We start from the raw sequence: 23,050 nt of genomic DNA, 5'->3' as shown, positions 1-23,050 counted from the left end.
ACTCTATTTGGAACACGATTGTAGCTATAGTGTAATTCAAGTTTATGAACAAATTTTAATTTTTAAAATAAAAATATTTTTAAAAAAACATAATTACAAGGGCAAGATTTTTCATCTTTATTTTTATATTTTAAAAATATTTTTTTAAAAAATATTTTTATTTTTTATTTCAAATTAATATTTTTTTGTATTTTTAAATATTTTAATATATTGATATTAAAAATATTTTATTTTAAAATAAAAAAATATATTTTTTAATATATTTTAAAATAAAAATTATTTTAAAATATAATTATAACCATGCTTTCAAATACATTCTTAAATCTCCATTCAAATCTTAGGATTTGGGACTCTTGATTTTCATGCAAGTATAAGCTTGACAGATTTTTAAAAAAATAGAGTATTGGAAACCTTTCGGATAATAAATTAATATTTTGTCGTGGATTTGAACTTGATTATAAGTTAATCCACCGTGCTTGAAAATTATTACTGAGTCCTTTAATGATTATAAATTTAAATATTTTATTAAATTAATCAAAAAAAAATTCAAACCTAGATTTGTTTAAAATTCCAAGTCAACTTTCAATCTGACAAAACTGATATGGGTTTTACGCCTGTGCATTAAACTCTCTTTAATTAATTTATGTTCTTCCCTCGGGTATTGTATTTATGGGCTACTGCGTTTGAACAAGACAACCTTGCATTTCTGTATGGGCTTTAAGGGACGGAGGTCCGGATTAAATGCATCCCTTGCCCTTTTGGTTGGTGCATCACCGCCGCCACCGCCGCCGTAGGTGGTGGTCCATCGACCATAAAAAACAGAAAGAAAAAAACAGAAGAAGAAGAGACATCGTCTGCACTGATAACTGGTTATGCCATCCTCAACAAACCCCTTCCCCACTTTTCCCTCCCGCAACCCCGAGTCTTCCTGATATGCATGTGTTGTTTGAAATTGTAGTTGGGTCGTATTTAAAGAAAATAAAAAATTAATTTTATTTTTTTATTATGTTTTTTGTTGTTTTGATAAGTTAATATTAAAAAAAAATATTTTAATGTATTTTTAAATAAAAATTCAATCCCAAAAAAGTTATAAGATAATATCCAGGCTTGTTAATTAGCTAATGATGTCATGTTAAGAAAAAATATTAAATTCCTTTGAAGGTATCTTATCAGTATAAATAACATCTCTTTAAAATCATTGAAGAATATTTAATTTCAATTATTATATAAAGTGGTTTAAAAATACTTTTTTCTATAAAAAAAATTACAGCGCATCAATAATTAAGAAAATGTTCAGGGCTAAAAGTTCTCTTCGAGCTTCATTTCTCACACCCTGTATTCTTACATGATAATTTAGGTTAATGTGTGGTTGTTATTCTAAAAAAAACAAGAAGAGATAATACAAATAAAAATATAATTGGTTGAAAAAATAAAATAAATATATTATTAGAATAAATTTAAAATAAATTTTTTATTTTCAAAATATGAGATATAGAATAATTATGTTATTCTCCTATATTTTTTTTTCATAATAGTAACGAAACATAATAATAATAATAATAGCAATCCCATATTATATATTATATATTAATCAATTAATCAAGATATACAATCTGCTTAGCTTTCAGCAAAGAGAGAATCTTTCTCACAAAGTTACTTTCAAAACAAATTTAAAATATTCAAAAATTTAATAAATTTCAGTACTCGAGAAAGAAGGACGGCAGCATGCATGTGCAATCTCGCACGGTTTTCCCACTATTAATGCCTGGTTTCATGACGCTGTCCACAGCAATAACGCGCGTTGCTTGCACGCTAACTTTTGTCCAGAGGTTTAATATTTCGTTTGCAACATGTTTGAAATTATATTTTTTAAAATTTAAATTTAAAATTTATTTGAATTAAAATTATTATATATATATATTTGAATTGTTTTAACATTTGAATTAAAATTATTATATATATATATATTTGAATTTTTTTTAACATTTTTATATTTAAAAATAATTTAAAAAAATAAAAAATAATTTTATTATATTCATAAAAAAATATTTTAAAAAACAATTCATATTATTTTTTCAAACACCCTCTAGAACAACACTAAAGATTATATATTTTTTTATTTTAAAAAATAGATATTCATGTAAATATATCATTTCATTCTTGATTTATGGTTGGATTGGATGGGGAAAATTTATGATTTATTTTATTTTTTTCTATTAAAAAATTCATACAACTTTTATTCTATAATCAAAGCTAAGAGAAGTAACAAAATTAAGTTGATTTTATTGTTGTGTTATCAATCATGAGAGATTAAAAAACTTAAATGTCACTTGTAAACATAAGCAAATGCTGTACTACAATGGAAATAATAGTCCTTTTTGCATGGAATTAATGTTTTATAGATTTCTAACCTGAGCGTGCAATAAACGCCCCAAAGCAGAAAGTGAAATGGGCAATTTCGATAATTTATGCGGGACCCAAAAGTCTAAATCCAACGGCTTAGATCTAAGGAGAAGCTACATCTGAAGAACACAGTAAGTAAAGTTCAGAGCCGAGAGCCCGCATACAGTCAACGGTTGATGAGCTTGACGCGACACGCCGCTGGTCCAAAGTCAAATGCACTTTCTCGTTATTGGAAGTTATTTGAATTACTATTGTTTTAATTTTGGAATCAAAGTTATTTGGTAATTATGGAAAAGCCCCGTATTTGTTTCCATTCATCAATCACACCCCTTCCTTTGAAGCAACTCCTTAATCAAACACCTTTTCTTGGATCGTGCTTGAATATGAAGGGCTGTTGACACGTAAGCATTTGAAAAATGAGTCAATTATAATATAGATCTTGTAGTTAAGTTTTTCGTGGTTTTGGAAATTATGTATTTAATTTTTATATTTATTTCATGTTCTTTTTTAATTTATTTTGTTTTTTCATAACACACATCTTCTTTATCTATTTGATTTGATTTTGTTGTATTTAGAAGAATGAACTTTTTTCTTAGCATCGAGCCCAATATTCAAACTTAAAAAACAAAAAAAAACTATTTTTTAATCTTAATTAAATTACTCAAAGTTATTTCAAAATTTATTGCCTGAAACTATTTAGTAAAAACAAAAAAAAAGTGACTGTAATGCAGTTTATCATAATAAAAAAATATTATTTTAAAGGATTTTAAAAGTATAGTTGTGGTTAGTTTTAAAAATATTTTTTTATTAAAAATATATTAAAATAATATTTTTTATATTTTTAATTTTTTTTTAATATCAATATATCAAAAAAATAAAAAATAAAATAAAAACAATTCAATTTTTTTTTAAAAAATTTACATGTAAACAGAGCCTCAAATATTTTCTTAATATTATTGTTGATGAAGCCTCTTTTTAGTAATGCTTTGAGTAAAAATTGATTTTTTTATTTAAAAATATATATTTTTTATTTTTTTAATATATTAATATAAAAATATAATTTTTAAAAAATAAAAAATAAAAAATTAATATAATTTTAAATAAAAATACTTTTAAAAAGCCATTATCATGTTTATTAACACCCTCTAAAAATACATGGCAATGCACAGCAATGTCAAATGGGTACCAAATAGAATACTTGAAGCAAGAGGGTAGTTTTTGCAATAAATGAAAATTATCAACATCCACTCAAGCTGTATTCTCTCCCTCTCATGATTTTTTTTTTTTTTTTGAAAAAACCATTACCACTCCATCTCCTTCCTTCGCTTTGTGTCTAACTTCCCTTTCTCCTTTCCTGCAGCTCTCCCTTCCAATTTTAGCAAACCTCTCTCCCTCCCTCCCTCCCTCCCTCTGCTAACCAAAAAAATCCTCACCCTTTCTCTCCACCTCCATACCCATATCACAAAGGTAAGCCAATTAAGCCTGTTATGAACCATCTTTACCAAAATTTGTAACCATCACTTCATAAATTCTGCATTTAACTTCTTTCCCTTGAATTCAAAATCTTCCAATCATCCGTTACACATTTTTTTCTTTAATTTTCTTGAATTTTCTCAATAACATGCACACAAACGTTGAGTTAATAAATTCTTGATTTATTTCTGTTCTTTTCGATTCAACTTTACAGGTTTTCTTGATCCTGCTCTGCTGCGTATGTCATAAATCTTAACGTTCAAGGAAGGAAGATTCAAATGGCTTGTTACTTGACGTCTGGCTTGGGGTATTAGTATGTTGATGATGGTGGACAAGCGTGATCTAGAGAGGTTAATGACAAGATAAGTGACGTACTTGGTTGCTAAAAGATAGAAAATGGGCACAAAAGGAGATGGTGAATCACAAGAAGAACGTCCGCATTCGCCTTATTCGGTGTTGCAGCATTTATCAGAGGAGGCATTTAGGGTGGCTGGTGAGGCACTGCATAGCGTCTACCCAGGAACTGATCCTGGTTTTAAGTCAATGCAGCGTAGCCAGAGTGAAATTTTCACAAATGGGGCGGGGAGTTTACGTAGCAGTAGCTTTCGTAAATTGAAAACTCGGATGCAAAATGCTTGGCGCTGGGGTGGTGATTCGAGGGAACGAGGTTACATGCCGAGTTTTAATCCTGAGGTCTTGGCAAATCAGAAACGCCAATGGTATCAGTTTAATTCTAAATCTCTGGTACTAAACTAAACAATCATCCGATTTCTGTTGTGTTTATGTTGAGATTAGCACTTTTTTCTTTTTTTTATAATTAGTGAATTATGTGTGCTTAATTATGTTGTAGAATCATTCAAAATATAAGGAGCCCACATCACTGTTTGAACACTTCATTGTTGCGGGGCTTCACCCGGATGCCAATCTCGAGAAAGTGGAGGATGCATTTGCAAGAGAGAAGAAGTGGGAGTCGGATATGGAGAAGTCTGGCTTGCTGGATTTCAACTCGATGCAGCGACGGGCACCTTCATTTCCAACTTTGGAACCTCAGGTTAGCCACACCAGTAATTTGAATATGGTTTGGCATTGGCTACAGTTTCATACTTGATTGAACCCAGATAGTAGTTGGCACTTCTGCTTAAGTTTGTGGAATTGCTCCGCTGCAGCTTCTTTTTGAGAAAATGATTTAGCTATTATCATTGTGCTTCCTAGTCCTTGTGATAGAGGGGATTTGCATGCCGAAAGTATTTAGCTCCCCTGCAGCTTCTTTTTAAGAAAATGATTTAGCTATTATCATTGTGCTTCCTAGTCCTTGTGATAGAGGGGATTTGCCTTTTTGTTCTCCTGCCGAAAGTATTTAGCTCCTTTTTGAGAAAATGTTTTAGTTATTATCATTGTGCTTCCTAGTTGCCTTTTGTTCTACTGCCGCTCATTTTCATGTTTTAACTACTTTCTTTTTGCTCCAGATACTATTTAAATATCCTCCTGGGAAGAGATTAGCTATGCGCTCAAAGGATTTAGCTGCCTTCTGTTTTCCTGGAGGTGTCAAGGTTTGATGTTCACATGGATCATCTATGAATTAAGCTTTAGTCTCAGTGATTTTTAATCTACATGGCTCTTCAGTTCATGCTTATTTTAAGTTACTGTACAGACTACATGCAATGTATTCCTCACTCATATGACTTTAAAACATTTGCTTTCTCACTCTTTTGTAAATCGATCATTGTTGTATGATGCCATGGTGTCGCATTCCAACAATAGACAAAAATGCAGCCAGCCAAGTTCAACTATCGTTGATCATGTGTCCTTTGCATATAGAATATCAGATCTTCCACTGTCTAAGAGTACGTGTTTGGATTGTAGTAGAGTTGGAAAACGAAAGGTTTTGAGCTAAAAATGGGTTTATAATTCCAAATGGGCGTTTGCAACCTCTAGAAAACCATGACCTTAGAGCTGCAAGACACTCAAGAACATGGTTTTGGAAAGTGTCTTTTTTTCTTTACTGACAGTCTCATAAAGTAGCTAAAGTGCAGAGAGGAAAGGAGCTAACTTCCACAACTTAATTTTCTTATGTATAATGGAAGACAAACACCGTCTTTATGAAAGATTTAGGCCCCCTTCATTACTGCTTGGGCATTGAAGTTGCCACCTCTCCCCTTAATCACTCTCGCTGTGTCACCTGTAATTCAAGGATCTCGGTTTTTATTTTCAAAAATTTAATTGATCTTCATTGTGCGGGGGCTGAAGGTCTAGTACATATCAAATGTTCCCATCACAATCCTGAGGTTGGGAGGCACTTTCTAGTCTTATAAATCCATATATTTTTTTCTCTAATGTAACTGTACTAGGCGGTCCCAATATACAGATTTCTTGGTCATCTTCTCCTTTTTAATCTTCTTCTTCATTTCTGTTGGATTTTCATGGTGCAGACACGGTTGTTGGAGAGGACTCCATCATTGAGTGAACTAAACGAACTTGTTTATGGACAGGTATGCTAGACCATCTCTCACCTTGCATATCTTACTGTTTCCAAGCTTGCTTGCTTGCTTACTGCATCCCGTCCACATTGTTCTCTTTTCTTCAAGAAATCCCCATAGTTTGTGTGATTGCAGAGCTGCACTATCCTATTAAAAACAATGTTTTGATAAGAGTAACTTAGCGGAGGCTACGATTCCTAGATAGCACAATCTAGGGCCTGGAAGTTAATTACTGAATCCATGTTAATTTTGACATCAAAAGCAATGTTTTACTTCCCGTTTATTTACCGTACTTATTCACTGGCTAGCACCTCTATGTTTGCTACATGGCCTTCAACCAAGATCATGATTATTGAACCTTTTACATAGGTGCAATTCTTCCCAGTCACTGGAAACTGACTTGATAATTCCACTAGTTATGGAATTGACTCGTATATATTTCCCTCCTTTGCTAGAGAATCCACTCTTCAATCATGCACACTTGCAAGGTTGAAGCTACCAAGATAAGCAGCAGCAGTGATTTGTTATCAGTTTGTTCTCTGGATTATATTTCTATTACGATTTCCTTCACCCACACTTCTTTTTATGTATTGAAATATATGCTCATACACAATTGTGAAGACGCAGCACAATAGGAATGAAAACAGGAGTCTAGAATATTTAAGATATCTCATGTGCTTTCAACACCCTTTGTTATGAATTTCTCATTACTTAGTGTCTTCATTGACATTGCTTTAGAAGTTGCTCTCTTCTTCAGCTCCCTAGTTTAGTTGAGACATCTTTTGACAGATACTGTCCATGTTCAAGCTGAATGAAGCTGGGTTATTTTTTAGAAAAAAGACCGTGGCAAGTCATCTCCATGTAGAGTTTTTGCTAGTTAATGCTAATGCGATATGCTATCCCTGAAATCTAATATTAGTTAAGCATTTTTCTCTCAAACTTCTCTAACCTTACAGTCAAAACACAACATTCCCATTCATTTTGTTGCAGGAACATTTGGGCAGAGATGATTTCTCGTTCATATTTTCACTTAAGGTAAGCTTTTCCTTTTTTGTTCTTCATCTTGCTTACATATCACACATACCTTTTATGGCCATTGCAAAGCATAAGTTGGCATGCTCTCTTGGCCTCAAAGGAGGTTTTAAGTTGTGCATTCTCCTTCTCCCAAGCCACTGAACTATCAATACGAAAATCAAATTTAGTAGCTGTGTTTTGAAGAAACAAAAAATTAGCCCCTCTTGTTCCAAAATTTATTAGACAATCCCTTGACCTCCCAGCTTGTTGGAATCATTCTCATCTCTTCTTCATTTTTTTTTCTTTTTTGAAAAAATAGAATTAAGAAAATTGAAGTAGGTAAGATGGGAAGAACACATTTTGGAGGGGAAAAAGGACCAAATTGGGAAAACCTTTTGGGATATAAATGAGTTGGTTATCTTGATGTATTTTGTGTGATCTTGATTTAAACGTTTGGAAATCAAAGAAAAAGATTCACTGCTAATGCTGTTGGCTGGACATTGATTTGTCTTATGAATTTGTCTGGTTGTTTTTCATAGGTTCAGTTACTTCAGTGCAATTCACTACATTTACTTACATGGATGCAGTATCATTGCACAGGAGCGTTTGAATCGGATAACTCAGTTTGTTAGTGAAATGTCACTCACTGCTTGCATGCCTTCAGTATCTAAACAGCACGGGCAAATGAATGAAAATGTTGACTGTCTTGATAGAGAGTACAATGCTGATTGGATGGCTTCTGCAATACCTGTTGACAGTGCAGTAGCCCTTACTGCTGCTGCTGCGGGAATTATATCTGATGATGTGATTGCAACCTTATCACCGAAGATTTGGGAACCTCAATCTCCTGAAAGTGTTACTGCTAGTGAGGCTTCAGATTCCAGCCAAACAAGGGAAGTAGATAAGGATGGCAGGAAGTGTTTTCAATATTTTGATGATTATGCTTCCCTGTCTCCGGAGAACCATTGTGATGCTTTGGAAAGAATTTATGGAGGTGATGAAAATGGTCATGTTTCTCCTGTACTTGGGATTTTTTCCTGCTCTAGGAGCCGCAGATTAGATCGTCTTGGAAGTTTTGATACCTTATTTAGGTAGTCGTTATATTTGTCACATGTTAACTATGTGTTGAGTTCTCGATGTGTCTCAACTCCATTAAGCCATGCAACTCCAAGGCACTTGTTATTTCGGTACAATAGTGATATATTTTTGTCTTTGACAGTTCAGTTAGAAGCATGGTATCAGAGGACGATGATGATGAACTTTTCCCAGATCATGAAAATGATTTTGGTGATGACTTGATATTGGAATGGGCTAAGGTTAGTTAATGATTGTTCTTGTTGTTTATACATTTGTTCACCCATGTGACATACCGAGTTCCATTCCATCTTTTTTTTTTTTTTCCTGAACGCTACCTCTTGGATCCTGGGTAGGAAAACAAAAATGATTTGCTACAGATAATTTGTGGTTATCATGCAATGCCTCTTCCCCAACGAGGAAACGGGATAGTTTTTCAGCCTCTTGATCATTTACAAGCTATCGAATATAAGCGGCCTCCAACCTCTGACCTTGGATTTTGCAATAATTATCTAGCTTCATTCGAAGCAGCCGAGGTATTTCTTAGCGTTTTGATTGTCATTAGACTATGTTCCTTGATAAATAATTAAAAATGCTTTCTTGATATTCTAATCTTGGTATTCTGTAAAAAAGGTCAATGCGAAGTTAGCTGCTGCTGAGGAAGCTCTGGCGCTGTCAATATGGACAACTGCAACTGTATGTCGGGTTCTGTCACTGGAAAATGTAAAGTCCCTATCATATGAAGTTATATTGTGTGTTCAATCTTTTTCCAACTGTCTGCTTCACCACTTGCAACATCCTTAAGCAAGCACTCGTATTTCTAATCAATTCCTTTGACGCTGCATAATTGTCGAAAAGTGTTGCTGTGTAATATGGAGGTGGAGTCTTGGTCTTGTAGATTCAGGCTAGGACTGTTTATCAGCAATTATAACCATTAAGTTTCTTTCAAAAATTTCTGTTTTTATGAAAAGGAATCATGAGAAACTATGCAGGTAGTTAGGAAACAATTTCAAGCTTAACCCTCCATTGTAGTTGAAATCTTATTCCATTTGTTCAGGCAATCCTATTGCCATTTCTTCCATGTTGCATTTTCAGATTGGTGGTTGGAAGTCTGATATATGCTTCTTCTTCCAGGTTTTGGCACTGGTTGCAGGCGTATTACTGGAAAAACAAGTGGTGGTAGTGTGCCCAAACCTGGTAAGTTAATGTTGTTATTGGAGATAATTTTGCCAACCCACAGATGAATTATTTGTTCATGAACATGCTTGTACACATATTTATAGAGTATGCGCGCATGCATATTTATTTGCAGCTCTGGACAATTTCTTATGCAAAGTAGCTGTTTTGAACTGGTTATCTGTCCTGACTCGAGTTCCATTTGTTGCAGGGTGTTTTATCTGCAGTTGTTTTATCCCTTGTCCCCATGATTCGTCCATTTCAATGGCAGAGTCTATTGCTCCCAGTAAGTTTCATAATTTTCATACCCCTGTAGTTTCTGTTTTGAGCCAATGGAGAACATCATGGATTTAGCTAAAATAATGATAATGTCACACATCCTCAATTATTTCTCCTCAAAGTGTCACTGAAAGTTCATGTAAATGAATGAGACATAATAAAAGAACAATGGATAACTAATCCTTGTTAAAAATCCTGATGTGCAAGCCAAAAGGAAATGTTAAAAAGACAGAAAAGATTGAAATATTACTCTCTGAATATACATTAAGCTTAACTGGAGTTGGAATACTGCATCAGATAATTGGTGGTGGTCTGTTCAGGATATGTGAAGTTGTGTTGAGATGCAGTAGCTTCTTGGTTTTGGTCAAAATGGATGCTGGAATTTCTTTCTTTCTTTCTTTGCTTAGGTTTTGGTTTGGTAGAATTTTAATATTCTTCACTTCTGCTTCTATTAGATGCTTATGGATTTGGCGTGACTTTTTTTGGCTAAAATTTATGTTGATCTTTTGCAGATCTTGCCACGGCAGATGCTTGATTTTCTTGATGCTCCTGTTCCCTTTATAGTGAGTTTCAGATATTAACCTTTTCTCTTTTTGCTAAGGCAGTTACCATGCAATTGTATTGGTCTGTGCTTTTTGTGTTTCTTCCTTTTAATTTGTACTGTGCTCTATTATTTTATTTATCTCGGGAACTAGGATGTCATCATCTTGTCCTTTCTGTGATCACAAGTCAAATGGGCAAGCAACATTTTAAAGGATTGGAGATGATAGAAGAGAATTGAGATTTTAACACTGAGTCTGGCATCAAATGGTGGCTGGAAGTTCTATTGTTGGCCACGTGTTGGGCTGTTGCCAGTTTTGGATGCTTCTGAAGGGAGTTTCCTTCCATCTCCATAAAAATCCTTTGTCAGTTTGTAGCTGAAAAGCTCGCAAGCTTTGAATTACTGGGAATCAATTACTTGTCAGTCTGGCAAAATGTCACTTCTTGGTCATTAACCCCCCCCAAAAAAAAAAAAAAATCTACGGGGAAAATTACAAGGTTTCGGAGTTGATGCATGCTGGAAAGTTGGAAAGATGATTTAGCATGGACAATCTGGTCTGGGATAAGGGTTGATATATCATGAGGCTGAAACGCAGGATTAACATATTATTTCATATCTTCATGCATAAACATGTCTTGCCATGAAGGTTTCGATGAGTTTAACATTTTTGCTCATCACTTCGCGTAAATTGTCAAGGTGTTGGAAACTTTTTTTATGAGACTTACTGAACCTTTCAATCAAGTTCAAAATCTTCCACTCAAGATTGAGAAAAGCTCATTGCAAAGTGAGTAAGACCGTGATTCATTTTTTCTAGTAGAGGTTGATGGTTAAACAGAACAATGGATCACCCAACAAGGCAGATGTCCTTAAAAAAAAAAAGACCAGAATGGTATATATAGATTAAGCACTGGGAGGTGGGTTTTTTGCCCCAGATTTTTTTGAGGGATCAGTTTAGTAGGACATGGGCAAAGGTGCATGTTCTCAACAATCCTGCTCCGATCATCGTTAACTTATCTATTGTTATGAGAGTTTATGAGCTCTCCAGTATGTTTTGGTCTTGTTTTTCTGATCAACATTTGAAATAGTTTTGAAAAATATATCATATAAGTTCTAGTGTAGGTCTACAATCATTGTCTTCAGTGAGAAGTTTCCAATTTCTCTGACATTGAACTTTTTATTTCAAACACTTGGAAACATGCTTTATGCAACTTTTTGCAGTAGTGATTTGAGTTAACCCGTCATATAAAATTGGATATTGGAGGTTTGTTACGTGAAGTATGATCCAAGAAATATATGCTGGTCAAGACATTGAGCTAAATTATCCAGAACACTAAGAAATTCCTGTCAAATGTTTTAATATAGCCTTTTTCTCTTACAGGTTGGTATACAGCACAGACCTGCTGACTTGAAGATAAAAACCTCTAACCTTGTTCATGTTAATGTGCTCAAAAACCAGGTTGGGAAGCTTTTTTGATCGTTCCCTTCTTTTATATACTAGAGCCTGAACTTCATTAAACATGATACTCTTCAATTGTTCTTGTTCTTACTGTTTCCTCTCCACTGAAGGTGAAAATGTGTCACTTGCCGACACTTCCACGGTATAAAGAGCTTGTCTCTGAACTTCGGCCATTGCACAACAGGCTATCATTAGAAAGCTCGGTTGCTAAAAGGCATCCTGTGTATAGGTGTAATGAAGTGCAGGTATTACTTGTATGCCTATCTGTCTTATTCTTGGAAACTTAAGCTTCACAAAAGCTTTGACAGGCATGGTGGCTTCTTTAAGCAAAGTTTATCCGGTTGTATGTTGATTAAAATTATTGTAAGAACGGTGTGGGGCCAGTGTATATTGCTTTTGCACATCATTACAGGGAAAACCTCAATGCATGATTTTTATGGAATAGTCTTCCATCACTATTTTTGTTCTCAAGAAAAGACTACCATCTCAACCATTACTGCTGTCATTTTCGTCATAATGATCATCACTACTGTCATTGTTAAACTCACCACCACCATCATTATTCTGTTAGATTTCTTCGCATCTTCATCGAATCTTTACTGTTAGATTTCTTCTCATCCTGCACTCTTATATGGTAGCTGATTATGTTTGATAATTCCAGGCTGAAGCAGCAACACAATTTTTGACTGTCATGAGACGCTACTTGGAGTCTCTTTGTTCAGATTTGAGATCTTATACAATAACAAGTGTGCAATCAAACAATGACAGGGTAAGAACACCCGAGGTCATCATTAAAAAAAAAATTTAAGTACCTTCAATTCCAAGTATATACTTATCTGGAATTGATCCTTTTCAGGTTTCTTTACTTCTCAAAGACAGCTTCATTGACTCCTTTAATAGTAGGGACCGATCTTTTATTAAGGTAACTTTCATTTTCTTTTAGTCCTTCGCTGTCCATTTTCTTTCACACTTCTTCTCAACTTTTTTTGCCCAATAATGCCTGCCTGTTTGATATTGCGGTGAGGTATGAATAAAACTGAGTTTGATTAATCAAACACACCACAGTTTTGCATGTGTCCTAATGAAAACTCTCTTGAAATCCTGATTAAGAAAAAAAATTACTGTTTATAACTTTTTAAAAATTTATTTTTTCAAACTACAATTATAAAAGCTACTATAATATCAAAAACATACAAATCTTTGTTAATGCTAGCGCAGCCACTGCATGGTTGCCGTGTTAACAAAAGAACTTGTACTACATTAAAATTTGGATACATGCTTCTAGATTCTCAAACTGAGCTTAATATATACAATCTTGATTTTTGAAATGGTTGATCACAAGACTTTCAATTGCTTTCACGTATTGATTTTGTGTTCTGCAGTATTTTGTAGACACACAACTATTTGCCGTTTTGTCAGACTCTCGTTTGTTGAGCTTCGAGCACGGGAGCTTCTAACTTAACAATTTGCAAGCACTGGAACAATTTTTCAAGGTGGTAATGAGCATAATCCAAGTAATGCAGGATGATGGTCTCTGTTTCCATTGTTATTGACTTAGCAAAAAAATTATGTCAAACGCAACAGCTTTCGGAGCCATCAACTGTGAACTGATATATGCAGCTGAAAGTTGCGAAAAAGAAACTGAATTTTGCAATGTAGATAGAGATATAGCGACATTTCCTCACATGCCTCGCATCAATGATATGTTTGTTGTATCAGTTGAGGACACAGGCAATATGATCATAGTCTGTCTTTCTTACATGGGGAGTATGATCTAGGGCTTTTTGAAACCCCATCTCCCTTCATCACCCATCAGACCACCTTCTTGTAAATGTCAACAGGGCAATAAAACACTTTTTCATGGCACTTCCATTTAGTTGAGTTTTTTGTGTTTTTTTTAAAGCAAAACAATTGTGTAGTTGTAAAACCTGGAGAGACTTCTTGGGTCAATTGCAGGCCTAGATTAATTTGGATTAAAAAATAAAAAATAAAATAATTGATTTAATTTTATCCAGATGAAAACTCAAGCTGACTTGCAATCTATTTTAATATTAACTTTTTTTTTATTCAAAATTGTAACTTTATCCCGAGTTAAATTTTTTAACTCTAGTTTGTGTTTAGTACTTATGGTGGATTGACTCCTTTTTCTTTTTCTTTCAAGAAAATGATGATGTTTCAAAGCAATGTTTTTAAATTAAAATTGTTAAAAAAACAAGAACAAAGTTTTTAAAAATGTAAATCTACGGACTGATTTGTGAAATGAGTTAATTATATCTTAGTCCCTGTAATTTTTAAAAATTAATTAGTTTTCATGGTTTAAAAATTTTATATATATAATCTTTATATTTTTAAATCCTTTTTATAGTTTAATCTTTTTCATCAATTCTATGTTATTTTATAATTTATTTTAAAAAAATAGAAAAGAAAAAAAATAATAATATGGAAAGATTAATAACAAAGGAAACAAAAAATACCATCAAAATAAGTCAGATGAATACCCTAATTACTAAAATCATGATTAAATTTTTGAATTACATAATTTCACATATAGTTTTTGGTTTTTGTGTTCAAAAACATTTTTTTGAAAATTATTTTTTTATAATTTTAAATTATTTTAATATATTCATATCAAAAATAAATTTTAAAATAAAATTTTTTATTTTGATATATTTCTAAATAAAAAATATTTTAAAAAATAATTACTATTATAATCTTAACTATTACTTTAAAATAGATCAGTTTTAAAAAACCAGACAATCATGATATCAGTAATATCGTTTAGATCTCTTGGCTTATTAGAATCTCTTTTTCAGCTAAGATTGAAAAAATCAAGCCGTCCTAAAACTGTATGTAAAGTTTTACAAATTCCATAAAATTAACAATATAGAGGGACTATTTAATTTATTTTTTAAAACTAAAGGGACTGACTCATAATTTACGCATGAAGATATAGACCATCAAAGCTCCCTCCATCTTCCTTTCCCTTCCCTTACCTTGCCTACCTATCCATCCGTCCAAACGATTGTGTTAAAAAACATACCTTTCTCCGTTAAAACCCACCAGAGTGTTAGTGCATTTGTTTCTCACTTTAAAGAATATAGTCTCAAGTCGTAATTCCTCAAGCTCAAGCTCAAGCTCTGGTAGTACACATTTCACTAAACATGTAAGTCTTGGAAGTTTTACAGTAGTAGTGTATGTTTTGATTTTATACTATGTTTACGCATGTTCATGATGGATTAATCTTGATGTTAATGTTCTTTTTAGGGAGAGTAAAGGGTTGCAACCAATGGATTCAGAGCAACTGAGAGAGAATGCACATAAAATGGTTGATTTTATTGCTGATTATTACAAATCCATTGAGAATTTCCCTGTTCTCAGCCAAGTTGAGGTTTTTAACATTCCTTAGCTTTAATATTCATTAAATTTATCTGGGTTTCTTTCCCTTTTGATTTCTTTATGGTCTCTCTTTTTGTTGTGTATGAGTGTGTGTGAATTTGGTGGCAAATTGGTTTTTTCTGTGTGTGCAGCCTGGATATCTACGCGAACTTCTGCCAGATTCTGCTCCAAATCAACCTGAAACGTTGCAAAATGTTCTTGATGGTGAATTTGCTTTATTTGAGAAACAAAGAGAGGGAAAAAATGAACTTTTTTTGGTTGTTTTTTCTTGCCATTGATTACTTTCTCGATGTGAATGCAGATGTTCAAGCAAAGATTTTACCGGGGGTGACCCATTGGCAAAGCCCGAGTTATTTTGCTTATTATCCTTCTAACAGTAGTGTTGCTGGATTTTTGGGAGAAATGCTTAGTGCTGGTATTAATATGGTGGGTTTTAGCTGGATAACATCTCCTGCTGCAACTGAGCTTGAAATGATTGTTCTAGATTGGCTTGGTAAATTGCTCAAGCTACCGGAAGACTTTCTCTCTACTGGTAAGGGTTCTGATGAATGAATGTTAAAGTTCTTAGGGAAAAGCGGCAGACTTTTTGTCATACAATTTTAACAAGATACCCGCACAAACTTGGTCTATGTGCTCACGTGGATGCCACAAAATGCTCAGTAATTTGTCAATGGTATAGCAGAAACCAGCTGTGTTCAGTCTTTTCAGTTGATATTCTGAAATGTTTCTTGCAATGTTTCAACAGCTGTCTGAAGATGGCATTGTACAATGATTCACTCATAGGACACTTGCATAAGCAGTTTTGATGCCAGAGTTATGGTCAAAAGAGTTTAAATTATTGATGTTTGTGGTTGGTGCAATTTTGCAAAGCAGGACAAGGTGGTGGAGTGATACAGGGCACTGCAAGTGAAGCTGTTTTAGTTGTGCTTCTGGCTGCTCGTGATAGGGTCTTGAGGAAGCTTGGAAAAAATGCTCTTGAAAAGCTTGTTGTTTATGCATCCGATCAAACACACTCTGCTTTGCAAAAAGCCTGCCAGGTATCTTTGTAAAACTACGCACAAGCATACATAAAATTGCACCCACTAATAACACAAAAAATTCCGAAGATGATGCTTTATACTGAACTATTGAGTCATGATTATTTTTGGAGGATGAGGGGGGTGGAGTCCAAAATTTTGTTTGTAATGACTGTGTTATGTGCCCATTTTTCGTAAATCAAGTATAAATATTCAAGTGGTACTATGTGAGGTGAGTGATAGTAAATGCACTTCATATATGACCCAACACAGCATTTCAACTTCTTATTCCATAGTCTTACTCTTACCTGTAGCCTTTGGTCAAGCTACTTTTGCTCTACACGATAATTTCTCTAACTTTGGTCAATGGATGTCACTTCGTATTAAATTAAGCACAAGCTGGCAACTATGTTGGTGCAGCACTAAAAGCTACCTTTCCAGCTGCTTGATAACTTACAGAGCATTTTCATACCATGAACTTTCCATTGTTCACATGTTCTCAAGAAGACCAACAGAAAAGGTATTCTGAACATGATGCTTATAAGCATTCATTTTCTGAGTAGGGGTTTCAGGCCCGAGGGGAAGGAGGGGGGGGGGGGGGGGGTTTCAATTTTTCATTTTCTACATTGCATTGTGTATCAAATTTTCATATTCTTAAATCAGATAAAATTACATGTTATTATTTAAAGAACGACTGATGCAATCATACAAACACAGACAATTATTTTTTCTAAAGCCAGTCACTTGTGTTTCTTTAAATTTGCGTCAAGTACATGCTGGAAACCGAGTTGGTGGGGTACTAAAACCGATTGTTCCAGCTGCATTAGGAATAAAAACTCCCATAATATTCCATTACCATGGAGTTTTTCAAGGTCTCCATTCAGCAGTCACATGTTCTTCATTTTATTTTATTTTTACACTTATATAGAGATGTGTGTATTTATGGATATATTTTTACCATGGTGAAGTTATTCTTGCTATTTGTAATGTCTTTTATATTCTATGATATTTTTTTTTCTAATTAATGACAGATAGGAGGGATCCATCCAGAAAATTGCAAGCTGCTAAAAACAGACTCTTCAACAAATTATGCCCTTTCTCCAAATTTACTCAGTAAAGCAATTTCAGATGACATTTCCACTGGATTGGTCCCTTTCTTCTTATGTGCTACAGTAAGACTGAAAATACTTTCCTTGGTTGCTTTATTTTGATGCTCTTTGACCTTGACCATGTGTTTTCTTTTGGTGATTCTTTCAGTATAACATATGGTAGAATTAAGACATGTACTCTTTTTTTTTTTGTCTTCTAAACACGTCAATGGAACAAGTTGGTGCATCCTAAAAGGTCTATTGGCTCTGTACTTGGGCAAGCACTGTTTTATTTTTAGGTAGAATGCTGACGATGACTTGGGAATATGAAAATCTTCTTTGAAACCTATACTTATCATCTGGTTACTCTATTGGAATAAACTAGAAAAAGCTCACTAAATCCTTGATTTAGTCAACTGTTAAGACATTTAGTAACTGAATTTTGAATTGGTTGCAAACGTGTTTTTGTTCAATAGGTTCTCAAAAGATTAGTTTGATCACACTAGCTGCAAATAAATCCGCCACTCGTATGCTTGAGAATTAATAAATCGTAAGATTTTTGTCATCTGCAGCACATATAAAGCTTACTGAATTCAGGAGCTGGATAGAGATCTGTGGATCCTTATGGTTTTTGACTTGGGGTTATTTGGGCATCACCAAATTGTGCAATGGACGTAGGGGTTGGTTATTAGGATAGATATTCAAAAGGACATTATCTTTTTTTTCCCTGTGATAAAACTCTAGAAATAGAACTGCCACTTACAATTCTTGCATGTAATGGTTTCTCTCAAGACTAGAACCTTACAGTTTGTGTTTGCAAGCTAGAACTTCTACTGTTGCAGTAGGCTGTGGCTCCTTAATGGGATCACAGAATATATAGATAAGAAATGTGATTGGTATCTTATGGGTGTTGAAGTTGTAAATTTTTTTGTACAAGACAATTTGGTTGGACTAGCAATAATCTAGATATAAAGTTCATGTTCCATTTGAATCGGTGATTATGTATGTGAATCCTTATACATGGTCATGTAATGTGATTGTAAGTAGAATTTACTCCTTCCTTCCTTTTTTTTTTCTTTCTTTTTTGGTATCTTAATGGTTCTGAAAGTCTTATCATGTTCTTGCAGGTAGGCACCACATCATCAACAGCTGTTGACCCTTTACTTTCTCTAGGAAAGATTGCTAAGGTAACAGGTAGCCTGTGTTTAGTGAAATAAGCAAGAAATCTGCCTGTACAAAACTCCATACTCTATTGTTATCAAGATCTAGCAGCAATGGCAAGTGCATTCTTGCACCCACAATTAAAGTCTAATAGGTAGAATTTTGTTTAGAGAGCTTCAGGAAGGGATGGGTTGGTAACTAGCACAAGCTAAGCCAAACAAGCAGGCTACCCTGGCTGCAGGTTAAAATGAATTCACCAAGTAACCCTCTCTCTCTCTCTCTCTACACACACAGACACACAGATCCCAGTAGAATTCCGAAAGAAACATGTTAGAAAACTCAGAAACATTGACATAAAAAATTAACCTGTCTATTAGAAGGCCTGTAATGAAAAATTGTTTATGATAACTAATTCCGGCGTTTCTGCATCCTAAAAACCTCCTTCAGTACATTCCAGTTCTCAAACCCTTTGAGGATTTTTTTTTATCTAGACATGTGTGAGATCCTATATGATGACCTTGATGACACTACCATGAAAGTTTTTGTTCGTGATAACAAAGGTTGTATACATGGCCTCTTGACAGAATAATGGAATATGGTTTCATGTGGATGCTGCATATGCTGGAAGTGCATGTATTTGTCCAGAATATCGTTGTTACATTGATGGTGTTGAAGAAGCTGACTCTTTCAACATGAATGCTCATAAATGGTTTCTGACAAACTTTGATTGTTCGGCTCTTTGGGTAAAGGTATGCTCTTTTCTTGTCTGCTCATATTTATCATATGTTGGCCCATGTTTAATGATTTTTACATTTTTTTCATGCTATCTGCAGCAATTATTGTTTTGTCCACAAGCACTTACCGCTCACTCACTCTCAGTGGTGCTAAAACCTGAACACCCCCCCCCCCCCCCCCCTCTCTCTCACTCACACACACAAACACGTGCCTGCTAGCATGCACACTCTTTGTGTGCACTTAAGTTGCAGTTCATACGTAATTGAACCCCTTATTGGCAGTGGCAGTTCCCTCCTGTAGAAAACGAGAATTGGGGTGGGATTCTTTTGGAGTTTGAGGTTAAGGTTCCTTTTAGTAAGTCAGTAACATAAAAACCATCATATCCAATATCTTTAGAATAAAATTTCATGGAATATACACGATTGCCATTTCCTTTTTCTGTACTACTTGCAGCGAAACATCTATTGCACTGCATATGCATGCATGGTCGAGATTTTTTATATCTATTGCTCTGCGCATATGCATAGTTCTGTCTGGTCAAAAAGTCAATATTTTGGAGCTCTGCACTTTTCAGTCAGATATCTTCATATCTTTACTATCATCCTCTTCAGTATAAGAAAATATCAAACTTCTTTGATTCAACCAGTTTATACAGAAGGGATTCTCAAAAATAATTGTGGGAGGTTGCTCAGATACTCAAGTTCTGTTTTGTGCAATCTAGAAATGATGCATGAAGAAATCACTTGAAGTGTTGCGCTATTGTCACTAAAGGAATCATTAAAATGCTGCATCAGAAATGTGCTTTCAGCTCTTGAATTTTTTTTGAAATGTCAAGTAGTCCATGTAGTTCCAGATAAACAAGGATTCTCGGTAAATGTAGAATATCTGGTTTCTAATTGTCCAAGAAGAAATGAAAAACTAGTTGCTATGATTAAAACGCGAGGACTATGATTGCTGTAATTCCTAAATTGTTTGGGCTGCTGATTGTTATTCCTTTGGTTAGTTAGTTGTTTGAATATGTTAATACATTAAATGAGTTTTATCTTTATGCTGGACAACAGGATAGAAATGCTTTAATCCAGTCCCTCTCTACGAATCCCGAGTTCCTGAAGAACAAAGTAAGAATCCTTAACATCTTCTTAATCTTATTTCCATACAATTTTTGCACCCGAAGTTCACTAAGTAAAGGATTATGTTGTGAGGACTTGAAGGGCGGGAATTTCCATGTCTTCCCAAAGTGTGCTACAATGAATTTGATTTGACTGCCATTAGATGTGTTTCATCGATATGCAATTCAAGAGCTCCAAAATAGCCCATTTAATTTTCTTAGAAGATATTCATGTTAATCTCCCAACTTGGGGGTTACAGCTTTCATGATTTAAATTTTGTTATACATGTTAATCTCTGAACTTGTTTTCTTAACATGTTTATATGCCTTAAAAGGTTACAGGGTTATGTAACATTAGAATGGATTTTTAATATCAAACAAATTAAATTCTTAACCAATCATAATTTATGGATTACGATGCACATTTCAGTCATGGTATTTCCTAACATATTGACATGTCAGGCCTCTCAAGCAAAAATGGTTGTGGACTACAAAGATTGGCAAATTCCTCTTGGACGTCGGTTTAGGTGTGCCATCAAACTTTTGCCTCAATGCCTCTTCCTTCATAGGCTTTTCAGCCAAATCAAAAAGATTTGGAAAACTTTTGAGAATGCATCCTCTCACAAGTTTCTCTACTGCACTGCCATGCACCATATACCAGAAGTGCAATTTAATCATACTGAAAATGCTACCTCGCAGATCACTGAAACTGTGGATGGTACTGCGGTTATATGGTTTGGAAAATCTACAGTGCTACATCAGAAATCATATCAACTTGGCTAAATATTTTGAAGGGCTTGTTGCTGCAGATTCAAGATTTGAGGTAGATAGACCTCTTTATGTGTGTCTGTGTTTCTATTTTACACACCTGATTGGACCTCGTTTCTTGAATATCCACGGATCTTTCTAATACATACCTATTCACAGGGATAAAACGTTTTTAACCAGTTCTAGTTACTCTATTCTTTTTATATGTAACACCTTTAATTTCACCAAATTGGCAGATTTTTGTTGATATGGTGGCTTTTTTTTTACTTAAACCTGGTCCTGAGTCTTGTTAGTTTGGTAGAGAAGAGTTTATATTGTAAGGGTGGATGAGCTGATGCTGAAATGGCTGTTCCTATATTTGTCGAAGGGGTGTAAGTACTGCCTCTCATGTCAGCTAGCGCACCTGGCTGTTCCTGTATTTGTTGAAGGGGTGTAAGTACTGCCTCTCATGTCAGCTAGCTCACCTGACATGGGATAAGCCATTGCTGGGCTTAGTGGTATTAAGCATGAGATGCCTATTGAACCCTTTGGAAAAGATAGGAAATAAGTGGGTAACCTTCCTTCAATTGCCAGAATTAGAAATCAGTTATGTTAGCTACTCACCTTGGCACACAACCACTGCTTGCCTTGAAACAGGAATTTTCCTTTTGGTGTTGCTATTGTAATGTAATAAGCTAGATGCATTAAACTAGGCTGAAAGATTGAAAACTGGTGTGAAAGAGAGGTGCCATAAGCAACCACTATCATTCATTGCATTTTTTAATCATTTCTATGTCTACGTGTTTATGAAACTTCCCCACAGCTATGGTTTTTTATGCAAATCAATACTCATTTCTCTATACCATAATTCATGTTGCAGGTTGTCACCCCTCGGGTATTTTCATTGGTTTGTTTTCGCCTTCTACCTCCTAACAACAATGAAGATCACGGAAACAATCTGAACCATGACCTATTAGATGCTGTAAACTCAACGGGGAAAATTTTCATATCACATACAGTAAGATCAATGTTACTTTTATTTATCTTTTCTGCAGTAACTAAAATGCTCATGCAGTGGTTTCTTCTTCTTCTTCTTCTTCTTTTTAATTTATCATCTACTTAAGGGAAAGGAGAATTGTAGTTTATTTGTCTGATCATAGCCAATCTTTGCAGGTTCTATCAGGCAAGTACATATTACGTTTTGCTGTGGGAGCACCATTGACTGAAGAGAGGCATGTTACTGCAGCATGGAAGGTTTTGCAAGATGAGGCCTCTGCTTTATTAGGAAGTCTATAGGGTTAGTTAATCCTTATAGTGCAATCTACCCGTGGTTGATGAAATTGACTCACCACACTTCATTTTCCCCCATTCCTTTTGATTTATTTGATTTTGTTATTGGCATGAACACAAGAGGCCTTCATGCCATACATACATGCATGCCCCGCAAATGAAATTTATTAAATGAAACTTTAGTATTTTCAATATTTCAACAAAATGAAACTGCGTCTCATTTAATATGCATAACCCATCAGGAATCTGATGCTCTAATGTCTGTATGATTCCCAAAATTGACAAAAACAAAAGGGAGAAACAGACATATTTTGGCTGGCAACAGAAGCTGAAAAAGATCGAGAACAACTAATTTTTTTCAACATTTTGGTGTAACCAAGCTAGGTTGCTGAGAAGCCAGCATGATATTTTGCCTCCATGTAGAATCAACATCCTGTTTGTTTATATTTCTACCAGGTTCTATCGAATTGTGATTAAAGGTGAAAGGATGGATACCATAATCAGCATGAAAAAGTACGTACCAATGCTGATTCTGCTATAACTTGTTAGTAATATCCAATCTAAAATTCTTGAAAAGGGTTCCTAATCAGCTTGGTTATGTTCAGATGAAGTTTCA

The 23,050-nt window shown here is 34.4% G+C and overlaps 2 protein-coding genes across 3 annotated transcripts; both read left to right on the top strand.

Annotated features, from left to right (window-relative positions):
* Nucleotides 1-3,713: 3,713 nt before the first annotated feature.
* Nucleotides 3,714-13,765, top strand: LOC105125853 (DENN (AEX-3) domain-containing protein). The gene is made up of 18 exons (XM_011026501.1): nt 3,714-3,870; nt 4,091-4,620; nt 4,727-4,927; nt 5,343-5,426; nt 6,306-6,365; nt 7,344-7,501; nt 7,907-8,458; nt 8,587-8,683; nt 8,798-8,977; nt 9,075-9,164; nt 9,576-9,638; nt 9,829-9,903; nt 10,409-10,459; nt 11,816-11,893; nt 12,004-12,138; nt 12,555-12,662; nt 12,750-12,815; nt 13,276-13,765. Exons 2-18 carry the CDS (start codon nt 4,273-4,275, stop codon nt 13,348-13,350), a joined length of 2,421 nt encoding a protein of 806 aa, XP_011024803.1. The 5' UTR covers nt 3,714-3,870; nt 4,091-4,272; the 3' UTR covers nt 13,351-13,765.
* Nucleotides 13,766-14,860: 1,095 nt separating this feature from the next.
* Nucleotides 14,861-22,628, top strand: AAS (Pyridoxal phosphate (PLP)-dependent transferases superfamily protein). Of its 2 annotated transcripts, none has more exons than XM_011026197.1 (13): nt 14,861-15,056; nt 15,158-15,281; nt 15,421-15,493; nt 15,591-15,821; nt 16,160-16,326; nt 17,337-17,477; nt 18,521-18,580; nt 19,139-19,303; nt 20,351-20,407; nt 20,860-20,924; nt 21,097-21,220; nt 22,025-22,162; nt 22,318-22,628. In XM_011026197.1, coding segments are annotated over exons 1-13 (1,470 nt in total). In that variant the 5' UTR covers nt 14,861-15,054; the 3' UTR covers nt 22,441-22,628. The 2 variants fall into 2 exon arrangements, with proteins under 2 accessions (XP_011024499.1, XP_011024500.1); XM_011026198.1 differs by having other exon boundaries at nt 14,862-15,056; nt 16,163-16,326.
* Nucleotides 22,629-23,050: the final 422 nt, after the last annotated feature.

This window comes from Populus euphratica, unplaced genomic scaffold, assembly GCF_000495115.2.
Source record: "Populus euphratica unplaced genomic scaffold, PopEup_1.0 scaffold58.1, whole genome shotgun sequence".
Classification (NCBI taxonomy): Eukaryota; Viridiplantae; Streptophyta; class Magnoliopsida; order Malpighiales; family Salicaceae; genus Populus; species Populus euphratica.
The sequence above is the reverse complement of the archived record's forward strand: the minus strand, read 5'-3'. Positions and strand labels throughout refer to the sequence as shown.